The sequence below is a fragment of the Erpetoichthys calabaricus genome, chromosome 7, assembly GCF_900747795.2.
Source record: "Erpetoichthys calabaricus chromosome 7, fErpCal1.3, whole genome shotgun sequence".
Taxonomy (NCBI): domain Eukaryota; kingdom Metazoa; phylum Chordata; class Cladistia; order Polypteriformes; family Polypteridae; genus Erpetoichthys; species Erpetoichthys calabaricus.
In genome coordinates, this window is record NC_041400.2 from 170,730,766 (window position 1) to 170,745,315 (window position 14,550).

Consider the following 14,550-nt stretch of genomic DNA (forward strand, 5'->3'; position numbering starts at 1 on the left):
TACATGTAGGAAGTAGAAATGTTAGATATGAATACACAATGGGAGGTCTGAAACTTGAAATAACCCACATGAGAAAGCCACGGGAGTCATAGTGGACTCTTCTCTGTCTACATCTAAACACTGCACCGAAGTGATTAAAAAGGCTGCTAGGATGTTAAGTTGTAAGTCATGATGTGTGGAATAGAAGACAAAGGAGGTTGTGTTCAAGCTCTATAACACACTAGTGAGGTTGCACCTGAAGTATTGATTTACTTTTGGTCTCCTAATTAAAAAAAAAGCAATGCTAGAGAACGTCAAGAGAGGAATGACTAGGCTTATTCTGGAACTAACAGGAACACTACATTGCCAAAAGTATGAGGACACCCATCCAAATTACTGAGCCACTCAAGTGCATAAAATCAAGCACATAGTCATGTAATCTCTATTGACACTGATTGGCAGTAGAATGGGTCATACCAAGAGCTCGGTGACTTTAAACATGGTATAAGTTGCCACCTTTGTCATAAGTCAATGCATGGAAGCACAACCATGGCCACCAACCGCAGAAGAGCACAGCATGTAAAAAATTGCATCTCCTCGGTTGCATCACCCAAAACACACACAAGGACCATGTGTCAGGAGAGTCATGAAATTGCCACGGCTGAGAAACTGCACATAAACACTGTGCACAATACCGTGTGTCAGCCGGAGTGGTGTAAAGCACACTGCCATGGACTCTGGACTAGTAGAAACATGTTCTCTGGTGTGATAAATCCCACTTCACTATCTGGCAGTCTGGTGGGATTGACGGATACCAGGAGAATGCTCCCTTCTGGACTGCACACTGCCTATGGTGCAGTTCGGTGGAGGAGAAGTACTGGAAAATAATGATCTGGGTCTGTTTTTTTTTCAGGGTTTGGGCTAGGTCTCTTAGTTCAAGTAAAGTGCACTGTTAATTCTGCAACATGCAAAGGCATTTTAGATAATTGTGCACTTAAAACTTGGTGGCATCTGTTTGGGGAAGGCTATTTTATGTTCTTGCATTTTTGTGTCCCAGTGCACAAAGCAGGGTCTATAAAGACAAGGAGGAACATTGGCGGCCTGCCCAGAGCTCTTACATCAACCCTATTTAACTTTTTTGGGATAAACTGTGACACCGATTGCACAAATCCGAAACTCTTTAGCTACTCGATCCGTAGAAGTATGCATGACGCTTGCATACATATTAACCTTTGCGCGACATTGTCACTCAAGTCAATGCCAGAAAAAATCTAGAGCCTGCACAGTTGAGAATAGAACTTTAGGAACCTACACATTTCGACGTGATGCTATTTTGGCCAGTTTTGGCAAATCAGATGGACGACCTTTTTGGACTGAATGACCATTGTACTGTATCATCACAACTATTCCAAAGTTTTAAAAGGCGGGCACGCGCTTGTCTTTACTTGTAGCCTTGCAGCGACGCTGTGCTGTGACGCACGCGCCCGTGGAGTCGCCGCGCGCTGAGACGTCACTTCCGCCTCTGCCATTTTGACGCTCCAGCTGAGGAGAGGCAATTGAATTGCTGCTGCGGCGTTTGCAAAGGCAGGGAGCTACGGTTCATTTTACACATTGTTTATTGAAAACCAACAAAAGAAGCAGTTTCATAACGAGGAGGAAAAGACCCAGAGCCTGGGGAACACGGCTACATGAGCAGGATGTCAGACTTCGACAGCAACCCGTTTGCAGACCCGGACTTCAGCAACCCTTTCCAGGTGAGCTCGGATGGAAATTGTCTTCTGTCTTACTCGTCCTTATAAAGTGTTGTTTGCTATTGTCGTCATTGTTTCGTGTGCTGATCGTTGTTATTGGCACAGGTGCATTTTATCCTGATCTGGCAGGAACGAGCAATCCTGTTTTGTTTATTATTGACAAGCAGACCGCTTGCGGCATAGCTTGAGTAACGTTAAAGGGGTCTTGGATGCCGAACGGAGATCGCATGATTAGGCTCATATGAGCAAGCGATCGAATTTCCAGGGAAAACTGAGCAGATCCCCTTGCTCCATGTGGTGTCTGGGGGAAGCTGTAGTGTTCCTGACTGTCTCGAGATTCTATTGTTGCAGACAAATCTCCAAACGTTATTGGTACTCCTGACTTGACAGTAGCAAACTTTCTCGTGGTGAATATGCCGAGACTGACAGTAGCGGTTCGCGTACTTAAGTTAATCTTGGTCTCGATCTGCTCATCTGCAAAGGGTCTGTATCCCATTTCTTACCCTTGTTTAGTCTTTTTGCTTCTGAATCGGATCCAAAGCCAGATCTTGGGTTCCAGGTGTTTGTGAACAAGACACGGATCGTCCTTTATCAGTAACTGAGGGGATTAGGTGAAGTGCCGCCACTAAATATAATTACAAATGTTGTAGCCCCAGCAATGGACTTAATTTATTACTTTTTTAATAAATAATGATTCAATGGTGACTCAAAGTAAATAGTTTTTGTTTAGTGTGACACCTTTTATTACAATTCCATGGTTGCAAGTTAATATGAGCTGTCACCTCTGACACCTAGATTTAATTTTTATTTGGCTTGCCAATAATACTAGTCTTTACATAACGAATGTATTTTATATATTTCAAATAAAATTCATAATATTGTTTATAAAGTTGATCGGTCATATTCTGGGTGGGCAATAGGCATGCAGCAGAAATGTACACAGTATTATTTTAAGCACAACATTTTAGTCAGTGCAAATTGCAAAGTTTAAAGTTATAAGCAGCTTTGTTAAAAAGACAGAATGATAAAGTACAAGTAATTATCATTGCATTTTAAGATTATGAGATTTAAAAATAACTAAGGAGCCCTACATTATTATTTTTTGTCTTGCAAAAACTGTACCCCAACAAATAAAATTTGTGTCATTTTTTAAGTCATAAAAGCCTTAAAGGATAAGTTAGTATTTTTGAAGTCATTGTTATTTATCACATTCGTTCACCCTGGGAAGTTATTAAGTGAAGCATGATTAAATTAACAAAAAAAAATTCCCTCCAGTGGATTTACAAATAAGAAGTAAAAGTTTTAAAACTTACTAAATGTTTTCAGAGTAGATGAATCTATGCCACAATTGTTAAGAAAAAATTACATTAAAAGTAAAAAGTGTATCCATTAAATGCACCATGCAACAATTTGTTAAGTATTCTGCACTAAATGTGAGCATTTTTGGAAGTATAAGTTTTCATTGAATAAACTTGTTTCCTGAATATGATATTTACACCGTACCATTCTGTATTTCATACATGAGAACCTTGGTAAATCAGAAGCAAAGTACACATGTACTGTACATTTAGAAGTAACCAGCTAAACCAGTAACAGTGTCATTTAAAATGTGTAAGACATATACAGTATTTTCAGTTCTACCATTACTGTAGTTTATACATTCATGGTTTACCAATCTTCAGTGATTTAAAAACATAAATAAGTAAACACTAGGTTGTCACATTCATCTAAATTTGAGATGTATTTAAAGATGTATGTTGAAGATGTATTGCATCCAGTTTAAATATTCTAAATGTTTGAATTTCTCTGTTTAAATATTACAAATTAAATTTTCAAACCAATCTGCTTTTGCGCTACTCCACGTGCTGCTCTGCAACACTGTGAGATTTTTCACATGTTAAATTTACACATCACCTTAAATAACTGCTTATTCATGTTTATTAATGGATGTACTCCATCATTAACGAAACAGACTCTCTTCTGTCCAGTTAGAAGAACCGACTGTTTAATTTTCTAATATAAGCTGCTGATAACAGATGTAAAACTGCAATTAGTCTGAAGACAAAGGTGGAATCTAAATCTTTCTGTAATCAAACTGGTTGACAGTTGTGAACATGAGTATGGCTGTAGATCTAGGAGAAGATGTGAAGGGGAGAGGCATATTTTTAAAGTCATCTAAAGGCTGCATTGTTCACATACGGGTAGCCGTCGACTTATGACCTATGCGTCTTACGAACATTCGACTTGCGTCGCTACCTTGTCTCACGGGCAAATAACAGTCTTTGGTACACCAGCTCTGTATGTTGTGACTCATTCATCTCAATCTCAGTTTACTACCTGCAGCGATTTCGGCTACCTGCTTTCAGTTACTTTTGTCCTACAATTATAGGAAAAAAGGCAATTGATCTTAACACAAAAATGAAGGTGATCAAGCAGTATGAGGGAAGAAAGAAAGTGAAAGCAAACGCATTTGACTTAGTTATCCATTTCTAACCAGTGTGCACCGTACGTGCTGTACTGCTGCACTCTGGCTTTTAATCTGGTTATTCTCTGAAGCTTCTGCGTTGTGACTCACGATGTGCCACTTTGTGTGAACCACCAAGAAGGGGTAATGAAACTACACGGAACTCCTTTATCTGTTAATGTTTATTATTAACAGGCTGAAATGTTAAAACAGAAAACATATGAGAGCTCAAACTCTGCTGGTACAATTCCTTATCTCACAGTTAACAGACTGAATACTGGGAGAGGCTCACGCTGATATTGTACCATAACACAGACAAAGAAAGGATTCATGAAGCTGTTAAAGGTTCAGCACCCATGCAAGCAATAGTAATAACTAAAAAAAAATAATAAAATACTGCGATGGGTTGGTGCCCTGCCCAGGGTTTGTTTCCTGCCTTGCGCCCTGTGTTGGCTGGGATTGGCTCCAGCAGACCCCCGTGACCCTGTAGTTAGGCTATAGCGGGTTGGATAATGGATGAATGGAAATAATAAAATAACAAAATAAAAAAATAATTTACAAAAATAACAAAACCAAAAACCTACAAGATGTGCTAAGAATGATAATAAAAAAGGATATAAAACATACAATATAACTTAAGAGACTTACTGTACAGTACTATGGTTTGAAAACAGTACTGGTCTGTCTTACGACCGGTCTGTTGGAACTGAATGTGGTCTTAAGTCAACAACTACCTGTACATTTTTCATGTGAAAGTAGTCAAACTTTAAGAACTTTTCTGGCATGGTGTTACTTCACAACTACTACCTTAGTCCAGCCTTGCTACACCAGTGTTCCACGGGATAGAAAAATGGTAAAATGAAAACCCAAGTAGTGTCCATTCTGTATTGAATGTTTAATTTACAATTTTATTATTAAAACAGCACATTAGCATGCTCATATTAGTGTTACATACATTGTATGGAAACACAGATGCAACTTTCTTAATTTTCAAACTAAATTCAAATCTTTGCAAATGAACATACGTTTTAATATGATTTCATTTTTTTGTATCCCACATGTTGAGTTAAGCTTTATGTGTAGTACGTACCTATCCCAGCAGGAGGCTGCCCAGGATGGGAATGCTCATCAATCACAGGACACCCTCATGTACACATCTAATATGAAACATTATAATCTAAACTATTGCTTCATGTGATAATATTCATAAAAAGACATACTGTATCACATACTCTTTGCCTGTCTGCATAAATTAATTTAAATAGCCAGTAATATTTTTGTCCAAGTAGAGAAGAAAAAAAAGGGAATGTGAAATAATTAAGTGAATTCTATGTAGTAATGAGCTTGTTTATTTTATTGATTGTACTGTAAATTTAAATTCTAACTTTACTGATTGTCACAGGTGAGAAATAGCTTAGGGGCTTGTCCCACTCCGTTTCACATCCTCACCAGTAGAGCCTGGCTATGAGCTTGGGACGTCTGTGTCAGTAAGCAACAGATTATCTAGTTGAGCGAAATGAAGTCCCTCCACCCTTGCCTAAGTGAGTTTCTTCAGCTGTGACCATGAGGGTATCATATTGTATGGTGGATGGATCTTTCTCTCTGGCTTAGTCCTCACTAACATGGACACATTTGGAAATGCAGTTTTTTGTTTAAAAAGAAAACAGTCCAAGCTTTTTGTGTGTACAGATGATAAAGTACAGTTGTTTTTAAAAGTTACAAATGAGTATAATGTTGCTGAAGCCTTAGAAAATATAGAATGAGAGTTCTGCCAAAATAAAAACAGCAAATTTGTCATTAGTTCAAGGTGCAGTACCCATCAAGCTGATACAAAGAAATTGAGAGAGGTCTATCACCACAGCAAACCTGAGATCACAGGTTTGACAATCACACATCAATGTTTTCAATAATCTTAATTTCCCTATTTACACCACTATACAAGATCCAGCATTTTAAATTCTCTGTACTATATAGAGTTTTACAATTGTTTAATTATCCGTGGGTTGAAAATACTGTTTCACTGTAACAGCAAAACAAATTAAAAAAGCAGTATTTTTAAATGTATCTGTGTTAGCGTGGACTACATCTTCACCCTAGTCCTTAGTGCTGTCCCTCACTACACTGCTTTATAAAAAATATTTGTGAAAGTTGGCAATTTGTTGTATGTTGGGTTTTGATCCTACAATTTTTTTGCTGCAATTTGACATAGTAGTGACACCGAAGGGGTTTATCTATATGACAACCTGTTGTAAAGTACATCTTATAGAAGGAAATCATAAGACTTGAGAGGGAGAACTGGGAATGGAAAAGGGAGTCCTTTTGATTCTTTTTAGCTTTTCTGTACTTTGAACTCTCCCTGTGTTTCCCTTCATTTTCAGTTTATTCTGCAAGTCAGTGCCATAATTTTGATATGTTGAACCTCCCTGTCATTATTTTGATTGTTGGGGTGCAGAAGATTTGGTCAGTATATGAACATGGCCAGTTTTCACCCTTAATCCATAATGGATGATTTAGCTTGTGTGTGACTAAACCTTTGCCAGTTAGTGACACAAAATATGTGATCTACAGTAAGCACATGCTTCTTAATTCCTGCTTTTAGGATTCTGTGATTTATACCCTTAAGGTAACTGATTTTGTCATAAAAGCCAAAACGACAAACAGTGACACTTAACCAAGATCCTGCTTCTAGAAGCAACCAAGAACAGTGCTGTAAAATGAATGAAAAAAAATCATTTTTGATTGATGAATGGTGAACAGTTAATATTTAATGCATGCTGTAGTTTTCTGACATTTTTAAGATCCTTTTGTCCTTTCACTTTGATTGACTATGAATGGATGAAGATTGAAAAATAGAGACTGGATGTTTCAAAAGCACCAGTGACCAGCATTTCTGGTTCGTGGCACTTAATATGATCAATCATATCTAAGCCAGTAGAGTGGAATACAGCACTTGGCCTGCACCAATGCATTCAGTTAGGTAGCAATTTAGGTAGCAATTTATTTAGATTCAGTTTAATTTTAGAAATGGTCTCACGTACAGGTCCTCGACAGCCCTTATTTATTGTATGTATTGCGATGTTGAGGAGGTAGTTGCGACTTGAGGGGAGTTCTTGTTTTCTTCAATTGCATGGTTAGTCATCTCTTGTAACATTTTCCTTAATGTCTAAGCATCTGCTTCTTATTGTTTGAGATGATCTCTTCTACTGTTTGTGAGTAGATGTACATTATAATTTGAAGTGAAATTAGCAGTCCCTGAGGATGTTATTGTAGCTATATAAGTAGTCTTTAGTGATTATAGGACAGAAATCCCTAAAACATCTAAAAACAGCTTTCAGAAAAAAGATTCTCTGATCACATTTAATTGCAGCTAAGAAGGAGAGGAACCCTGCTGTGACTTTTACTAGAGATTCTGGTCATTGCTTGAAAGCAAGTGTGCAACAAAAAACTGTAAAAACATGCGTAGTTTAATATTATTTCTATCAGTCACAGTTCTTCGTCGATTTTTCATTTAACATTTGTAAACAATAGCTTGCTGGCACCCCTGGCTTTTACTTTTGCCATTTCTTGAGGCTCCCACTCCATTCTCTGCTGGTTGCACATAAAAAAAGTTTCAACTGTATTAAACATTAATTCAGTCAAGCTATAAATGCAAACACATTTTTGTTTGCTTTTGTGAAGGTTCTCTAAAGGCTATATGGCACATTAAATGATGATAATTTTTTTATTGATTTTTAGTCATAGCCTTCATTTACATAATCTTAGAAAGTCGGTGGCGCGTTCTTGTAAACCCAGTCGTCTAATGTGATATATCCAGTGACTGAGATGAAAAGTCCGTGACTGGCTAGGATAAAATCAAGCAGGCTAGTTTTGTTAGTTGGAGTGGCATGCTGTGAACAGAGGAGAGCTGACAACCAAGTGAATCAATGAAAGCTCATCTGGATTATAGCAATGAGGACTAAGGAACATGCATGTTTTGAACCTTGCAAATACAAGAGAAGCTCGTCTGTCTGACAACTTGTATTTTACATACCATAACAGAATGGAAAAAAGAATTAAAGAGCAGAGATTGATGCTTAACTTGCTGCAGGTGTTAACCCTTCATAAAGTGCTACTCTCTCACCACACAAGCAAGCAATTCGCTGTCAGAAAAAGAGGCAAGCATTAACTGCGTTGGAAGCTTATTACTCGGTCAGTATATGTGACATGTTTTTTTTAGTCATGTAAATTGACATGGTGCAGCAATGAGATCAGCAACTGCAATTGACAAATCTCACATATCCCACAAAAAAAGTCACATAATGTGACATTGGCTTAACTGAGGGAAGAAACAAACTGACCTGTGATATTCTACTGTTTTTGAAAAAGAACCTAATTCTTACATTTAAAAGTTTGGTTAAATTACAGTAGTTTTCTTGAAATAGCTATTTGTTTAAGAGAGTTTATGTACAGTGTAGGTCAAATGTTATAATGTTTATATGCGTTATTCTTAATTTTTTAAATATTATTAATGTAAATAGTAATAAAATGACTAAAACACCAAACATAAGCCGTACTCTGTGTGCCTTGGTTCTTTTTTTCATATATTATCTTTCCATTATTAAAACTACTTTTATTGTTGCATGGTATCTTCATATACTGCTGATAATTAAGCCCTTAATACTGGTATAGTATGAGCTGTCAAGAAAATGCATTGGTTCACCCTTATAGTAAGTGAATGAGACAAAAAGATGTAAAAATGTTTGATGTCCCAGCTGCCAAAAAAAATCTTGTTTAATTACTAAAAACAAGATGGCGAAAAAATGAAAAAGAAAGAAAAATATATTACAATTGGGTCATTCCATGTCGAATCAACCAATGGCCCACTCACTTTGGACTCAAAAAATTCTGGAAAAATTACCAGGTGTACCCATGTTAGTCAGAAGATACCCTGGAGACATTTTTTGATGTAAGATCGGTACTTTCCAGTTTATAGAGGGGCAGGGAGTGTAAATTTTATCTGGCCTTTTTTTCCAATAAATTTCAACCAAATTCATGGCTCAAAAAGTAAACCACTGAGCAGGCTCAGACTTTGCACGCTAGTACATTAAGTGGTTTAGTATGTGAAGAAATTAAAATATTTGGTCCAGATGACCCTGTATGGTCAAAGCAAGCCCCTTGAAATTGACTAAAATTTAATTTGAGTGTTTGGGCTTAGCTATGTTTAGGCCTCAGAAATACATATTTGAAACCAACTCAGACTTTTGATTTTTTTTTACCTTATTCAGATAACTGTGTAGGTTTTCTGAAAAAGCAATAAAGAGAAAAGTTACTGTATCAGGGTTTGAACTGCAGACCTCTCAAATCCAAAAAATCATTTCCAAAAAAATGATTTAATTTTCAGAGCACCGTTACGGTATGTGGGAATGTGCAGATTATTTTAAAAATATTTTTCATTTATTCTACATTGTTTTGAGAAAGAAGGGACATAAACCTTACTTTTGTGTTATTCAGATCTTTCATGTTTTTTTCATCCTAAACATAGACTGAATGTGCCATGTGTTAATAATGGTAATCATTGCGTTTTCAATCAGTAAGTTATCAAAAATGTCACACTTTTTTCATATTAAATGAAGGTGTCCTTTCTCATGTTGCTGAAGAGAGAATGCAATTCTCCATGGCCAAAAGAGTACCTGGTAACTCGAGAATACCACTGTTATATTCCTACAGAAAATGGCAAACTCAAAGTCAGCCAGGTGACTTGTGAAGACAGTCAGTTGACTGTCCCAATATTCACCACTGAAGCAGCAGTTGAGATCCTGCCCTATCACAATCACACTCCTAATGGATCAGATGCATCCGCCACATTAAACCAGTGTCCTTTTGGAGGCTGTGTTGGGTGCATGTATGATGAAAAATGTTGGATTGAAATATTAAGTAAAAAAGAGCTGTGTGGTTTTTATATCCACTTAAACTTGAAATTAGGGGCTCCTTTGGTAACTGCAGTAATTTCCTGCTTCCATTGCCATTTAGTCCAAAACTCATGTTACATGTTTAGGTACATTTTTGTTCTTTGTTTCAAGCACTTGTCCTTTAGTGTTAGTGTTTTGTATCCCTAAGCAATTAAAAAAAGAATTTGTCAGCCAAGCAGCAAAATTATTTTTATATGTATGCTTTAGTTGACAATTTTGTCAAAATTAGTAGATAGTTTGTTTCTTTAATAGAAAATGTCAATCATTTGCAATAAGGTTATTGATATTTAAATACAAAAATGGCTGCTTGGCACTATGAACTTATGGTTTCATTAGGTTATAATGTCAGAAATAAAAAAATGGAAAATTCACAAAAATAATGCTACTTGTATTTTCAATATGAATGTAAACAACACTATTGAATAGTCATCTGCCATCCAGTCTACATCTTGACCTGACAGTGCTTTAGACTGAGCTAGGCTCAGGGTCTATTCATAAAATAATAAAAGCGTAGATTCCACATACTCTTAGACAGCACAAAAATGTGAAATGTTGAAATTCAGAGTATTCACTTAGTGGTAATACAAATAAAACCTGTAGCTTTTTAGTTGTGGATATTGATCAGGAACTTTCAATTAAACAGCACAACTGACCATCATACTTTAATACACATAATAAAAATCTGTCAGAACTTGTTTCCTAAGCATTTGTTTTATTAGCTCGTTTTTCTTTTGAAATTTATTTTAAAGGGTGGTGTAATTTGTTAGTGCTGTTGGATCTACTATACACACACAACTTTTTTTCAGTCTCCTTCTATAGCAGCCTTAAATTTTATTCCTAAATGTTTTGAAATTAAAATGCTGTTTAAAGTGTCAAGATGTTTTCTTCACCATCAACATATGGACCAGCATGATCCAAAACTGGCTTCTGACCAGAAACCTTTGGATGACATATTAGCTGAAGGATATCATAAATATTTAACACTTAACAACTGTTAAGGAAAGATTTGCCAAATGAATAGCTATAATAGCTACACACAAAGGTAATCCCCCATATGCCACAAGGTCATTTACTTTAACTAGCAAATTTTGATTTTTACCTTTTATTTATGCCATTTTTTCATTACTTCAGTAGAAATTTGAAACTACAACTATAAAAGCTACTAGAGAATGCAGATTAAAAAGCATATTTGATAAGAAAACACTGTTTGAATTACTATCTTTCTGCTTTTAAAATGAGTATGAAATTTACTACTGACCATACCAGATGAAGAAATGGAAGAAACTGTTCAGTTTCTGGCCATCAGTATGGGTTGCCCATAGCTAATGACCAATTAAGGGATAATTAGGTAGGCTATACATTGGAAAAACCGCAGTCTCAGATGGCGTTCTCCTTGAGTACTTAAGGCCTTTGCTAACGAATTTTATGGTGTCTGCTGCTATTTGTTTAGTCTGTCACTAAAAAAATCCAAATAATGCAGGTGCCTCTTCACTTATTAAATGTAGACCAATTGCCCTTATGTCCCATATCATGCATACCTTCAAGAGGCTTGTTCTGAACTATTTGGACCTACTGCAGTTTGCCTATTGGACAAAGATTGGAATGGAAGATGCTGTTATCTTTTGGCTCCACAGGGCCTATTCCCCTCTGGACAAAATTGGCAGCATTGTGATAATTATCTTCGGGCTGTAAAAATAATACCAATTCATGTTGTCTTTAGAAATTCTCAGGTGATTCTCTACATATGGGGTGTATTGACAAGGGGGAATGAGACAGAGGAGAGGAGTCGGGTGGAGTACTTTGTATCTTGGTTTAAAGAGTATTGTCAGGCAACTTAACAATAATAAAACCAGGGAACTGGTTATTGACTTTCACCACACTAAAGATCCTATATGCCACGTCACAGGAAGTGGAGGTAGCATACTGCTACAAATACTTGGGGGTCAGCATCAGTGACAAGCTGGACTAGTCTAGTAACACACAGGAACTGCATCAGAAAGGACTGAACAGAGCAGAAATGTTTTCCTTATAAAGCTGTGTTCCTAAATTGTGGACAATGGAGTCCTTTACAAGTTCTGCAATTCTTCGAAGGTTTAAGCGAATTGAGCATGGGAAAGGCGCTATATAAATAAAATGTATTATTAGTATGATATCCTAGGCTGTGGTGTGCTGGGCCGGTAACACTACTTCAGGGCAGGCCCACTGAATCAACAAACTATTTAAGAAGGCAGGTTTAGTTATGAGACGCACCCTCTTGACCCTCTAGCAGACTAAAGAATGAAGACAAAGCTGATGGCCATTATGAACAATGCATCCTCTCTCGGACGCACTATCATTGAGTACTTTTAGCCAAAGTGTTATTAAGCAGAAGTGTGTCAAGAAACGTTGCTGAGGTTCCTTCATACCTTCATGCTCCTTTATAATGCCTCACACCGACTGCTCTCTTGACATTAGCCGATGTTTTTTTCCCTTTTATCATTCAGGAGTGGGTGTTTGAGAGGGTATTGTTATTGTTGCTTGTTATGACACTTATGTATTTCTTGACCTTCTGTATTAGAATTCCTCCCTTAGGAGAAAAAACACTAATAAAATATTTTTTGGTGTCGTTAGACCTTTGCATATTATATAGACAAACCACTTTGCACAGATTGATAAGTCTTTCCATTAATCAACACCATTCTTCCATTTTGTATAAACCCTTTGCATTGTCTGTGGTGTCATGCTAGCCATTTCTTTCTTATTTCTTATTACTGCAACTTATCTTATTTTGTACCCAGTCCCATTTAATCTTGTGCCACTGAATATGGGATTATGTACTCTTGAGAAATCCACAAAATGGAGTCAATACCAAGTATGCTTGGTATGTTTGTATGTCTATCGTATTTATAAAACTTACACAAACTTTGGTCATATACTTATTCATTTGTGATTGAGAGAAATTTCAAATAAAAACACGAGAAGAGCAATTCTCAAAATACATATTAGATATTCTCCATTTATTGTGAAAAATAACTGCCCGACTGATTTTTTTTCTTCAGTATTTTGCCCCTTCAAGGGTTTATACAAATGTATGCCTAAAGGTTGCCATAAAGCAAGTACAGTAATCCCTCGCTATATCGCGCTTCGACTTTCGCAGCTTCACTCTATCGCGGATTTTATATGTAAGCATATTTAAATATATATCGCAGATTTTTTGCTGGTTCGCGGATTTCTGCAGACAGTGAGTCTTTTAATTTCTGGTACATACTTCCTCAGTTGGTTTGCCCAGTTGATTTCATACAAGGGACGCTATTGGCAGATGGCTGAGAAGCTACCCAACCAGAGCGCGTATTACCTATTAAGTAAAACTCAAATATATTGTGAGCACAGGGGCTGTTCGCACCCCTAGAAGATACGGCCGCTCCTCAAAAAACACTGAAAGATTACCTTCACATTGCTGTCTTCCTTGCTGGGCTTAAATGTGGCTGCTTTGTCAAGCGATATGCTTCCTGCATGGTGCTTCGCATACTTAAAAGATCAAACAGCATGTATTGATTTTTGATTGTTTGCCTTTCTCTCTTTCTCTCTTGCTCTGACATTCTCTGCTCCTGACGGAGGGGGTGTAAGCAGGGGGGCTGTTCGCACCCCTAGACGATACGGACGCTCATCTAAAAATGCTGAAAGATTATCTTCACGTTGCTCCCTTCCTAGCAGCTGCGTTGTCCGGCGGTGCTTCGCATACTTAAAAACCCAAACAGCCCTATTGATTTCTGATTGTTTGCTTTTATCTCTCTCTCTGACATTCTCTGCTCCTGATGCACACTCCTTTGAAGAGGAAGATATGTTTGCATTCTTTTAATTGAGAGACGGAACTGTCATCTCTGTCTTGTTATGGAGCACAGTTTAAACTTTTGAAAAAGAGACAAATGTTTGTTTGCAGTGTTTGAATAAAGTTCCCGTCTCTCTACAACCTCCTGTGTTTCTGTGCAAATCTGTGACCCAAGCATGACAATATAAAAATAACCATATAAACATATGGTTTCTACTTCGCGGATTTTCAACTTTTCGCGGGGGGTTCTGGAACGCAACCCCCGCGATTGAGGAGGGATTACTGTAGTCCATTAATTACATTTTCAGTAAATGCAAGACTGGCCATTTTATTATTTTCAAAATGAAATGAAGTCATAAACAGTATTCTTTTGATTTCACTCTTATTGCAAATATTTGACACTTAAATATAAAATTTGGTATTTTCCCAGTCAAAGTTATTTCTTCACAATCATGGTATATACTCATTTGACAAAAAAAATTGTATTCTAAAGTGAAGTGTATTTTATTAATTTTAAAAATTAAGTAACCCACTTCTGGCTTTTATAATAGAGATTACATGCACATTACAAAACAATGTATCCTTGATATTTTAAGGAGG

The 14,550-nt window shown here is 36.9% G+C and overlaps 1 protein-coding gene across 2 annotated transcripts in view; it reads left to right on the plus strand.

Moving 5' to 3' along the window:
- The first annotated feature begins 1,474 nt into the window (after positions 1 to 1,474).
- The window catches only part of scamp1 (secretory carrier membrane protein 1), a 118,086-nt gene continuing 105,010 nt past the window's right edge, over positions 1,475 to 14,550 (plus strand). The window contains exon 1 of one of the 2 annotated variants that reach the window (XM_028805709.2): positions 1,475 to 1,733. In XM_028805709.2, coding sequence (XP_028661542.2) covers positions 1,668 to 1,733 — 66 coding nt within the window. In that variant the 5' untranslated portion in view covers positions 1,475 to 1,667. The remainder of the gene's footprint in view (positions 1,734 to 14,550) is intronic. The other variant, XM_028805708.2, reaches the window with a different exon arrangement.